A 12,368-nucleotide genomic window follows, 5' to 3' on the forward strand; every position below is an offset into this window, starting at 1 on the left:
CTGCACCTCACTCATAAATATGCACAGGGAGGAAAATACATTATCTGTCCCCTTCCTTCTCATATATCACAGGCTGGTTACAGGGTCTTAACGGAAGCCTCATTGGGGTTAAGCAATCTTGATTTATATGCCTGCAACCCTGAAGAGGTTCACAACTTGGCTGTAGAAAGCCTCAATGGATGCAGAGGCTCCATTCTCAAAAGGGCTCTCATGAACAAAGGGGCAGGCAGGGGAGGGGAGTCTTCCATTTCCCTTAAGAATTTAGGGCCACATTTTAGCTAGGAGTGTTCAGGGTAAACTGCCACCTTTTAGTTGAAAACTTCGGGCTGGCTTCCAGCTAAGCCTTCCCTGTTATAGGGATCTCAGAGTAGCTGGCTTGGACGAGAACTTTGTTGGGCTTAGCCTAGTCTTGAGAATTATTATTATTATTATTATTATTATTATTATTATTATTATTATTTTATTTATGATGGGCAGAACACAACCAACTGGTAGGGTTGCCATTAAAGGGAGGGACAAACACACAGAGAAAGATCCATGTTTCAGACTGCAAGCAGTTCAAAATGCTGCTTTTGACCTTCATAGCTTAGGACCAAGATACTATCTTATGCACCTAACGATATATTAAAGCCTTCAACGGTTGGTCTTTGTGGTGCCTCCACTATCAGAGGTGAGTGACTACCAGAGAGAGGGTCTTCTGAGTGGTGGCTCCCCCGATGTGGAATTATTTCCCCAGAAACATTCACCTGGGAAAGAGCTGTACGTGACAAGCTTTTGGGTGCCAGGCAAAGAGCTTTTTATTTCCGCAAACCTGCAGACTGATTTATGCTACTTTTGAGTATTTTTACTTTTGCTTGCCTGTCTATTTTAAATTATTTTATTCTTTTTTCCGTAAGCCATCAGAATAAGATTGCCCAGCAGTATGAAAATTTCCAAAACGAAGTAAAATTATATTCACAGGTGCCTATGTCTGCAAAACATAGGCCAAAGGAACAAATTTCCTTGCTTTGAAAAAAGCGGGTGATCATCTTGGGTTGATAACATTACACTATAGCGATCCTGAGGTATAAAAATATAATTCTTAAAATAGGCTGCATTTTTGCATTTGCAGTTTTGAACATGTTGAAGGGCAGGGTTTGACTTTGCAGAAATATCTTGTTCTGCATCCTTTTTCTGCAGGAAGGGCGAGATGACCAACTCAGGCAACAGAATTGGGGAACTGGGGAAAGGAGTATCACGTTGTTATGCATTTAGATTATTATTAGTGGGCACCATCACTGAGACTGTGCATCACACGCTCAAGAGGTTCTGGACCATTCCTGCTTCCCTAAAATAAATGAATGGACAGCCCTGCCAGCCTCACACTCCAGCTCTATATGTATATGCTCACTTGGGACTTAGGTTCATTCACAATGAAAGGCCAAACTTTATTTTCTGAGTTGCCAAAGCAGGACTAACCTCTTCCTGCCCTTCAGAGCAACTTCAGGCCTTTCTAAACAAGCTGAGACCCTGGATCTTTCCATTAAGGTTCTATACTCCTGTGCATGTCTGCTCGAGAAGAAGCAGTGTAGTAAGTAAGTGTAGGAATGCAGACTTAAACCATCTTTTAGCTTTGCTTCTCCTGTGCTATTTGTGCGCCTGTACAAAGTACAGTGGTACCTCTGATTATGTACTTAATTCGTTCCGGAGGTCCGTTCTTAATCTGAAACTGCTCTTAACCTGAAGACCACTTTAGCTAATGGGGCCTCCCGTTGCTGCCGCGCCACTGCTGCACGATTTCTGTTCTCATCCTGAAGCAAAGTTCTTAACCCGAGGTACTATTTCTGGGTTAGCGGAGTCTGTAACCTGAAGCGTATGTAACCTGAAGCGTATTTAACCCGAGGTACCACTGTGCTGACCTTTACATTTACAAGCAACTGCATCAAAACTGGCTGGAAGCACTGCAAAAAGAGCAGTTCACATTCACATTTCAACCACTTTTGGTCACTTGCTTGTGTTTTCCATTTGACTGGAAGCACTGTATGATTGCCACAGACCTGCACACTTTCTCCACATGGCCTTGCACACTAGCTGGAGGAACCAATGGCAGCAACCTTTACAGCATGGCAAGTTTCACTTGTGAACTGCAGTTTTGCAAAGCAGAAGCTGAGGTGCCATCGAAGAGTACTAGGTGCAATCTACAAGTCATTTCTGCAAATGCCCTTTCCTTCAGCCGCTATTTGCAGATCCCTGAAATTTTAGTTGATTCTTACTACTGGTGCACCCCCTGACAAAAGGGGGGTGCTGGGTAACCCCAACCACATTTAGGTATTCAAATTTGATTTAAAGAACCAAGTGGAGGGGGCACCTTTTTAATGGCTCCTGTGTCTTTAACAGCTGCAAAACACAGAGATATTCAACAGAGGAAGCTTTTTTCAGCTGGCCAATACAGACTTGGGAGCATAATCTACTGCAATCTAGCTCAGGCACTCTGAAATCCCTACATGGATTGTGTTGCTGTGTGACTCAGTTCCATAGAGGAAGCTTCTGAACCAGAGCACCACAAGACAGGCAATACTTCCTGAGAGCAAATGGCTTAAGACACTGTGGCTTTAAGAAAAAACACGAATGGTGCAATAGAAGCATCACCTGTTGTACCAGATAGTTAAGAGACTGAAGCTGTTATCAGTGGGTAAAGCTTTTTCCAGCATCTGAAGTGAGACTGCATCTCTGCTTGTCACTACAGCTGTGAAAGGCCTGGTAGAAAAAGTTGCTAGCCCTGAAATTATTACCCGTCCCTTTCTGGCCTAGAAATGTTTCCTTCCGTAGCAAAGCAATGCCTTTGCAATCTTGCTCCCAGAAAAGCATTTTTATTATATATATTTTAGGCCTACCAAACCCCACTTAACATGCAGATTACAACTGCGCCTGGGATGCAATCCAGTTCCCACTGAAGTCAATCGTGAAACTCCCGTGAATGATAAATAAATCAGTATCTCAGCCTGACTTGGAAATACGTGCCACTGAAAATCAGTGGGAGTTGCTTCTGAATTGAATACCCTTGTTACCTATTCAAACCAGTCCAGGAGTGGAAATAGTATTCTAGTTTTTGCAACCGACTTCTGTTATGGGGTAGTGCCCTTTACTAAGTCAAGTATGGTTCTGCTTGTGTAGAATACATACATAGAAACTGACCAGATTTTTAAAAAAACTCTTAATAAAAGAATAAGTGAAGAAGATACTAGTTCCAAACAAGAGGACAGAGAGAGACAAAACTCCAAGGAAGTTGTTATACCACCACACCCAAAGGCTGAAATTGTCCAGAGGAGAAGCTTGTTAAATAATTTATTGATTTATACAAAGTCTTTCCAACTGTAAGAGTTTGGAGCCAACCGAAAATCAAGTAATGCAGTTCTTTCTCCCTTATTCTCTTTAGAAAAGAAAAAAAAGAAATTCAAAGGAAAGGGAAGATAAACGAAAGCATCCAAACCCCAAAACAAAAGAGGCGAGAAAACTGCTTTTTTTTTTTTACACTAGAAATATACATCACAAAAAAAATCTGCAATTTCCTATATACAAAGCGGCTGAGTTGGAATCGGGGACCCATATACAAAACAGTAACAAAATCTTGATTGTTAGGAGCAGGAGAGCTACCACAGAAGGGGGAGAAGGGGTTGCTGTGGGTGGCAAGTATTAACAACAACAAAAAGGCAGCCGTCCTGAGTACAAATAATTCCACCCCCATCAGAAGCTCATTTATTTCCCAGTCAGTTCCTCTGATTTAAAATGAAAGTGTATTTCCAAGTGTGCGTAGGATAGGGATGTGACTGGGAACTACTAAGCTCCATTGAAAACTAAGGCTGCCACCCTAAGCATGGTTACTACAGAATGAATCCCACTGAACTCAGTGGAACCTACTTTAAAGGAAATATGCCTGTTCTTCATCCACAGCTCCACCCAATCTTAGCCATTTTTACGCAGAAGTAAGCCCCAGGGGGGATGACTGTCAAGTAAGAAAGCTGCATCAGGAGATAACCCAATCCTAAGCACTTTAGCAGCACAATCCTAAACACATTAACTCCAAAATAACAGTGCAATCCCAAACAAGTTGCTCAGAACTAGATCCTATTCAGGGGCCCTTACTCTAGTCAGTTTGCATAAAATTGCATGCAACCTTTACAGCAGGATCCTGATGAATAAAGTCCTATTGAGTTCAATGGGGCTTCCTCCCTCGTATGAGTGCGTTTAGGTCTGCTGTCGAAGAAAATCGCTCCGCATAACAACGTTTACTCAAAAGTAAGCCCTACTGAGTTCAATGGGACTTACCTCCTAGTGAGCAGGCTGAGGATCGCAGCTGAACTGAGCAGCAGAGTCTTTTTCTATTTGGATGGAGCTACATTTTCCAGGGGCGCCTGCTTTTAAGATCAGATGATTTGGCTTCCCCTTCCCCAAAGTCCATTTGCTCTCAGCAGTTTCCATTTTTACGCTAATCGGGATAGGGGTCGGTTGGGCATCATGGCGGCTGTTTTGTTTCCAAATGTAGAATGGGGGTAAAAGAGGGTGGGGTGGGTGGGTTGGAAATGGAAAATAAACCAGGGTCGAGTTACCCATAAAAGTTGGAAAGCTTTTCTTGCGGTTTGTGTGTGTGTTTGGTTTCCTTCCTTCCTGTGCGAGCGACGCGGCTGTGCGCTTGGAGAGTGCGCCCCGTCGGAGAGCAAAGGGGCGCTGCTCCTCGGTTCCCATAACTTAATTCTGTCCGAAATATATATACACACACGCTATTCCCCCCCATACGTGGCGGGCTGTACAAGACGTCGCGGCGGCCAGTCCCGAGGCTGGCTGGGGCTGGCGGCGTCGGCGGCTACCCTGCTTGGCCGGAGAGGACGGGAGGGTCGGGCAGGCGAGAGGGGGCGGCGGGGCGGGCGAGGGCGAGGCAAGGCACGGCCGCAGTCACGACGGCTCCGAGGCGTTGCTGCAGGGGCTGAGCAGGGCCAGCGGGCCCGACGACACCGCGGCGGCGGCGGCTGCAGCGGCCGCCTTGTGCTTCTTGAGGAGCCGCGTGATCTTCTCGTCGTCCGAGTTGGGGTCGAGAGGCTTGTTGTACTCGTCGTCGTCCTCGTTCTCCGAGCTCTCCTTCAGCTTCTCCGTCTCCGAGTCGTGCTTCTTCTTGGCCGACGCCATCTCGGCCGCATGCCGCTTCCGCCACTTCGTCCTCCGGTTCTGGAACCACACCTGCCACGCGGAGCCGGAGAGAGGGAGAGGGAGAGACAGAAAGAAAGAAAGAGGGGAAGACAAAAACACACGCACATCTTTGGTCACGCGTCTCTCCAGGGCGCAAGTCACAAAGGTTTAAAAACAACAACAACCCAACCCCGATCCGCAAGAGAAACAATCGGGGTGACCACCACGAGAAGCAGTGCTGCGCAGTGGTTAGAGTATCGGACTAGGACCTGAGAGACCAGGGTTCAAAACCCCCACCAGACATTAAATTCACTGGGCGACCTTGGGCCAGTCACTGCCTCGCAGGATTGTTGTGGGGATTGAATGATGAGGGGCAGAAGCATAGGCATAGCTGTCGACTTTTCCCTTTTCTTGCGAGGAATCCTATTCGGGAAAAGGGAATTTCCCTTTGAAAAAAGGAAACGTTGATAGCTATGAGCATAAGGGCTGGGGCTTGGGACTCCTTAGAGAAAAAGGTGGAAAATAAACACCATCAAATAAATCTTCAGAGTGCACAGGCCCTGGTCCCCACTTGGGCCATGCTGATGCTCAAAGAGTAACTGCCCTTGACTTATACAAAACAGGGTGAATCCTTTGTGTTTATATGGTCACTTAACTCGAATTACAAACCCCACTTTAACCTGAAACATAATTAAGAGAAACATAATTAAGGCTACAATCCTATGGGATTTGGGAGACCAAGATTCAGATCCCCTACTTGACCAGTCACACTTTCTCATCCTAATCTACCTCACAAAATTATCTTGAGGATAAACTAGGGGGAGCATATAGGCCACCTCGGGCTTGTTGGGAGGAAAAGTGAGATATAAATGTAATACTAATAATAACCGTTGAAGTAAGTGAGACTTCTAAGTAATCATGGTTGGGCAAAGCAGGAAGGGTTACTGGGGAAATCACTCCTTGGCTATAAATAAGTTGCTCATCAGCAGAACTTTACAAAAAGGAAGCCCTAAAGTTTCATGTAAACTACTTGTCAAAATAATGTGAGTGTACACAAGATATTTTCATTGAAATGGAGCTTCCTCCCACCTTCATGAGCTTGGGATGAAATTCTGCAAAGCCCTTATCCTACCATCTCATCACCTTCTTATTCAGAATGTACTCTGGGCTTGCTGAACAAAATGAACCAAACATGTTGTGATAGTAAACACATTGGAACAGGGAAGAATTACTAACGAAGTACAGTACTTGCTAAGGAAGCCAAACCACGTCTACCTGGAAGTAAACCCCGTCACTCCCAGATGACTTTTCACAGGGATGCTGCCCCATTAGGTGCTTACTTCCAGGAAACCTGGAGGGCAACTCCTTGACCACCCAGATGTCCCATTCACTCCTAAAATCTTAGAATCCCAACCCACTAGCATTGGAGAAGGGAAGACAATGGTGGCCCCATCTGTCGGCCAGAAGAGGAGCAGCTGTAGGGAGCGGGGTTTCCTTTCTCCCTGCCAGAAAGAACTGTACAAACTTTGGAACTCAGAACTAGTTCTGAAGCTTGCTTTTCCCCTACTCCCACTCAGTCTTATTTTCCTTTTCCATCACGGCCTTTTTGATAGCCTCTGGGTTGCAATCCACTTAGTATTGATTTGGGTTGGGGGTTTGTTTGTTTTTTGGTGGGATAGAGGGTAAAAAATCCTGTAAATAAATATTGGCTGAATGTAGGCAATTTCATTTGACTCTGTTCTGGCTTGGCCAAAGGAAGGCACACGCAGGCATCTATACCCATCCTATATTCTTTATCTGCATGCAGTTCAACGCCCCACACTAAGCTCATGATCCATATCTGCAAAACCAGGGCGCGCGCGCGCGCGCACACACACACACACACACACAAAAACACTAGCCACCTTGGTAGCTAACCATTCCCAAAGACACAGATCTCCGGAATCCTGTCCTCATCTGCATCTTATGCTATCCCATCACTTTGCATCCTATTGGATCCCTGCCCCAAAAGCATCCCCAGTCCTAATTCACACCCCTGGATTTCTCAGCCCAGACCTCAACTTCAGCGGCAGGTGGCTTTCAAGCAGGTTCTCTTTAAGTCATGCTCTGAGCTAAGTTAATGCTCAGTGTCCTTTAATGGCTGCCTCCACCCTGTTTATCTAGAAGCAAACCCCACTAAACTCAATGGGACTTATTGCTTAGTACAGAGGATTGTGCTGTTAGGGCAGCTGATTTCATTCCCTTCGTACATACTGGGATGTAAATGACACCAAACCCCAAAAAGGCTTACTTTCATGTAAGCCAAATCAGGCCTTAACAAGGAAGGTGTGACTCTCTCCTGAATCCAGAAATTTCTGAATGGCATTTAAATCTAGCCACTTTTGCATGAAAAAAGGGGGGGAGTATTACTTGTGGGAAAGTAGATCAAATCCTGCAAAACCCACTGAGGAGTGAACGTGAATCATGTTCCAGCTTCAATTGTACAGAAATATGGTATAGAAAGCCAATTTTTAGGCCTCATAAAAGCACGGGGGGGTCTTGACAGGAGACATTTGTCTGGTTATATTGAGGTTTTATTACTGGCCTTCGAGAACAGTAGGAAAGCCAGCATCTGAGGATGTTATTTCATGGGAAACTGCTGACAAATGAACTGCTCAAATAAGACACTGGGACCCCAATGAAAGCCATGATGGGAACTAAGATAACAATCCTAAAAGAGTAAGATCCACTGAATGCAATGCACTTTTAAAAACTGAAATTGCTTCTCAATCGAAATGCAGAATTCCTTGTGATAAAATCAGAAAACTATCTGCTGATAATCTTTTTTAAAAATCCCACGTTTTCCATAAACTTATAAGATCATGAGTTTGTAAGCCCCCCCACATTGACCAAAGAATGATCCACCCCCATGTTAAACAATTTTGCAGTGCAGTCCTACACGTGTCTACTCAGAAGTAAACCAGGCTGAGTTCACTGTTTCTCATTCAAAAGTCACTCTATTATGATTGAATCAGATTTCAACTAATGATGAGGAAAGTAGCGGTGTGTGTGTTAAAGAGCAAGAAATGCCTTGGCTATAAATATTGTTTCAACTCTACATTAAAAACAACTTATGCTTTTAAAGTGTATTGCCTTTTTAAAGGCAGAATACAGCCCCCAATCCCTTGCAAACACATTTTATAATCCATCCACAACCTTAATAAATTAATTTTCGGTGCAACCTTATACATTCTTTCTAGGAAGGAAACGGATTGAATAGTGGCATTTCCTGCCATATTTGGGATCAGCTTGCTCATCTCTCTGACCTTCGGAATAACTCCAGAAGATCCCTTAAAGAGGACGCAGATCAGCTGATGCCAGTTTATTTGTAAGCGAACATGCTTAGGGCTGAGGAGCCACAAGGTTTAAATTCATTGTCTTTGGCTTATCATAATTACAACTTTTAAAAATAATTTGAATTATTAAGATTTTTATTTTGGTAGAGGGAAGACACTAAATCTATCAGATACAGTAAACAGTAAAGCTGTGTAAAATGGAACAAGCTTTAGCGGGCTCGACAAGGCTAATAGCCACGGGCTGTTTCTTAGCACTTGGGCTGTTTCTCAGCACTTCAGTTCTTAACCCCACATATTCTGAACTCATTTATTTACCTCCAAGAGAAGGCGCATAGAGGCACAGCCACTTTGCTGGGGAGTGAAGCCCCACTGAACTGGGAGGAATTTACTTCTAAGTAAACTTGCCGCAGACTGGGACTGCTAGTCCCTCTGAAACCAGCTCCCCTTCGGCGCCAGCACTCTTCCCAGTGCAACCTTATAAGTGCCTACTCAGAAGTAAGCCTACCCACTTTGAGTTCTGAGGGACTTATTCTGAGGGGAAAGAGTTGAATACAGTACAGGACTGTTTATTCGTATTTCTACTTGTCTGGGAGTAAAAGTGCCAAGGAAAAAGGGTCACACTTCTGAGCAGACATGCTTAACATTGCACCGCAAATATGTTTTTTTGCCACCGGAGCCTCGGGCAACCGAGATGCTGCTGACCGTCGAGGCGACCGGCAACGGAGGGCTCCTTACCTTGACTTGACTCTCCGTCATTCCCAGCGAGTAGGCGAGGCGGGCTCTCTCGGGTCCTGCCAAGTACTTGGTTTGCTCGAAGGTTTTCTCCAAAGCGAAGATTTGCTGCCCTGAGAAAGTCGGCCGCGAGTGTTTCTTCTTGCCGTCCTTGTCCAAAACCATCCCAGCCTGGGCTGGAGAGAGGACGAGGGAGCGGAGGGAGAGAAAGAGCCCCGTCAAGCGCCGAGGAAAAACAACAACTCCTGGACCCCAAAGCCTTTTGTGCGCGCCGGGCAGAAACTTCCTCGGCGGATCTCATGCGGACTAGCAACCTGAAATGCCGCCGCAAATCCAACCCGCCCTTTCCCGAGAGCAGCCGCAGAGCTCGGGCCCAGCAGGAAAACTTTGTCACCAGCTAGCCTGCAGGAGATGCAACGTCAAGGGAGAGTTTAAAACAAAACAAAAACCAGCGGGTCGTTGTGGAGGCGCGATCGGGGCCACGCAAGACCGTCGAGCTGCTCCATCAGTTTCCCGAAGGCGACCTGGCTAGTTTCGGCTGGCCTTCAGGAAACCGATCCTTGCCGCTTTCATTTCCAGACATCAAAACACCAGCCAAGTGGAAGCGTCCTTTTTTGAGGTTGCAGATCACGGCGCTGGCTCACTCTCTTTCAATGAGCCACCCCTTCTCCCTAAGTGAAACTCGCTGCCTCTTTATCTGGGACCCGAGCCCTGGAGCCGCTCGGGCAGAAAAGAAGGAGCCCCCCCAGCACACCTCGCTCTGCCCATCCGCCTAGGGCTCACCAAACCAATCCATCTGGACCTGTTTGCTCGCCTCTTTTCCCGGGAATGCGCCCTAGCACCTGTTGCCTGCACCCAGAGCCCAGTCGTGCAACTTGCGAAGCGATAGAGGGAAAAGAGGCACCTCCGAGCATGTGCAGAGTGCTGTTCCACCCGGTCTCTCCTAATGAGCGCAGGGCTTGATGGGCCGGGCATTGGCACCTCTAATTTTGAGGACTGGAGAATTTTAAAAGGAATCTCCTTTTTTTGCAGCGATCCTCCCCTCCCCCCTCCCAGCCCCGGCTCCTCGCCCCCCCCCGCCGCCTTCTTACCGGGACAGGCGAGCCGGGGGTCCCTCCAGGGCGCCCCCTGCATGACTCCGGGCCAGAAGATGGGCGGCCTGCCGGGCAGCTCGGCCAGGGGCTTCGGGTAGCGGGACACGGCCGCCGGGTTGAAGTACATCCCGGCCGCGGCGGCCCCGGCCAGCCCGTTGAGGCGAGGCAGGCCGGTGAGGAGGCTGCTGGCGGCGGCGGCGGCGGCCACGGGCCTGCCCAGGATGTCGCTGATGCCGTGCGGGGTCCCCAGCGGGATCTGCGCGTTGAGTCCGCCCAGCGAGGGCGCCTTGAAGCCGGCCGGGCTCTGCAGGGCGTAGGGGAAGAGCGACGTCTTCATCTCGGCCATGTTGTGCAGCGCCGCCAGCGGGGCGCTGCTCAGCACGAAGGCGCCCGGCGGGCGGTTAGCCTCCATCTGCCCCACGGCTAACATTGGCGGGCATCAAGGGGCGGGCGAGGCCGAGCGGGAGCGGGGAAGGCGGCCCCGAGGGCCGGGCAGGAGTCCGCCGCCTCGCCGACTCCCGGGGAGCCGCAGAAACCAGACTTCGCCTTCTCCTCCTCCTCCTCCTCCGTTCCTGTTTTTGGCGGGAATTCGCCCGCAAGGCCGCTGCAAAGTTTTGCTCCGGTTCTCCTAAGCGCCGGCGGGAGCGCTCGGCGGCCGCGGGTCCTTCGCTGGAGGGCGGCTTCAGCCGCAGCAACTCCCGGCGGGAAGTTCTGCGGCCAAGAAGGGGAGGGAGAAGGAAGGCGGGCCGGCCGCAAAGCCTCGGCGGAAAAACCAGCCACGACAACGCCAATCTCGGCGGCTCAGTTTTCTTCTTTGCAAGCTTTTAATTTTAGGAAATAACTTTTTTTGGGGTGGGGGGAATTCTCCCAAATTTGGAAGTCCTCTCGAAGATCGGGAATTGGTGCTGGAGTATATATATGTATATATTTATATTTTCCTCTTTTTTTTCTTCTCCCCTCCCCCCCTTCCAAAAAAATCAAATAAATGCTTTTTTATTTCGTTCTTCCCAAAGCAAGGAGTTTTCCCTCCCGGTGAAATGGACTCGAGCGCTTGGAGTCCCGGAGTCGGGACAAGATGCGCTGATAACCTCGCAGGCACCTGCCAGCCGAGCTCTCGGATTGGTGGCGCTCTCTTCCGAGGCCGCTGCTATTGGCCAATGGACGGGCATTCCGGTCTGCCCGCTTTGCATGCGCGTCATGGAAGTGTGTGCTGGAAGGGGCGGGGCGGGGGGAGGAGGGCGCGCGGCGGAGAGAGATCAGAAGATTGCGGGGGAGAAAAAGAGCAACATTAAATGAAGGTTCTATTATAAAGTCAAGGTACTTTAAATGGCTGTAAATTTGCCCGCTGATTTATCTTTCCGACGACTAAATAAATCCCGTTGAATGGGAGTTTAGTTAGGCTTAAGGGTCCCCCCTTCCTCTTTTCCTTTATAAGGAATCGGCAGTATATATATATATTTATATATATATATAAAGGTACATATTTCATGATCTCGTAATCGTGCAGATCAGCAAGAACTTTTTTTTTTAACCGACCAGGCAAAGTCACTTTCACAATGGAACTATCCCTTGATTGTCTAACATTGCGTAAAAAACACAAACCAGCAGGGCTTTTTACAGTAAACCAACCGAGTCTAAACGGAAGAGGAGCTGAAGAGAGAAAGAGAGATCGAATTTGCCGTTTGCTGATCTTTTCCTATCCCTCAAGAATTGTCTTCCCTATCTGTTTTCTCACCCGGGAGCTCAATAAATAAGCGTGGAATAAGCCGCAAGGAAGGCTCTTTAGGCGTGTGGCCCGCGAGTCTTTTAGCTCTATTAAGATCCGCGGCGTAGATGATTATCTGTGCGTGACTCTCGCCTCCTTTTATTGCCTGGACTCGCTTCTGATATGTATCAATCTTATCTAGCAAAAGGCCTTTAAAAGAAGACCTTTTGTCCTTATTGATCACATCGTGGACTCTTGTCACCGACCTGTCTCCCCCCCTCCCCCTTCTCTCTTTCCGACTTTACAGTTGCTTTTTTAAGGCGACCGAGAGGTTGGCAAGGT

At 47.7% G+C, this 12,368-nt stretch overlaps 1 protein-coding gene across 2 annotated transcripts; it reads right to left on the reverse strand.

The window, feature by feature from the left end:
- Positions 1–3,290: 3,290 nt before the first annotated feature.
- Positions 3,291–11,443, reverse strand: NKX6-2 (NK6 homeobox 2). Of its 2 annotated transcripts, none has more exons than XM_081912843.1 (3): positions 10,319–11,443; positions 9,231–9,398; positions 3,291–5,211 (listed from the first exon to the last, which is right to left on the reverse strand). In XM_081912843.1, the coding sequence occupies exons 1-3, from the start codon at positions 10,749–10,751 to the stop codon at positions 4,841–4,843; spliced, it is 972 nt and encodes a 323-aa protein (XP_081768969.1). In that variant the 5' UTR covers positions 10,752–11,443; the 3' UTR covers positions 3,291–4,840. The 2 variants fall into 2 exon arrangements, with proteins under 2 accessions (XP_081768969.1, XP_081768970.1); XM_081912844.1 differs by having other exon boundaries at positions 4,835–5,211; positions 9,231–9,403; positions 10,319–11,431.
- Positions 11,444–12,368: the final 925 nt, after the last annotated feature.

The sequence above is a fragment of the Podarcis melisellensis genome (assembly GCF_964234715.1).
Source record: "Podarcis melisellensis genome assembly, chromosome: 5".
NCBI lineage: Eukaryota > Metazoa > Chordata > Lepidosauria > Squamata > Lacertidae > Podarcis > Podarcis melisellensis.

Coding starts and splice junctions, on each gene's coding strand:
- NKX6-2 (XM_081912843.1), bottom strand. CDS start 10,751: ATGTTAGCCGTGGGGCAGATGGAGGCTAACCGCCCGCCGGGCGCCTTC. Junction 9,399..10,318: donor CCCCCGGCTCGCCTGTCCCG/GTAAGAAGGCGG, acceptor TCTCCAGCCCAG/GCTGGGATGGTTTTGGACAA. Junction 5,212..9,230: donor TGACGGAGAGTCAAGTCAAG/GTAAGGAGCCCT, acceptor TCCGCGTGGCAG/GTGTGGTTCCAGAACCGGAG.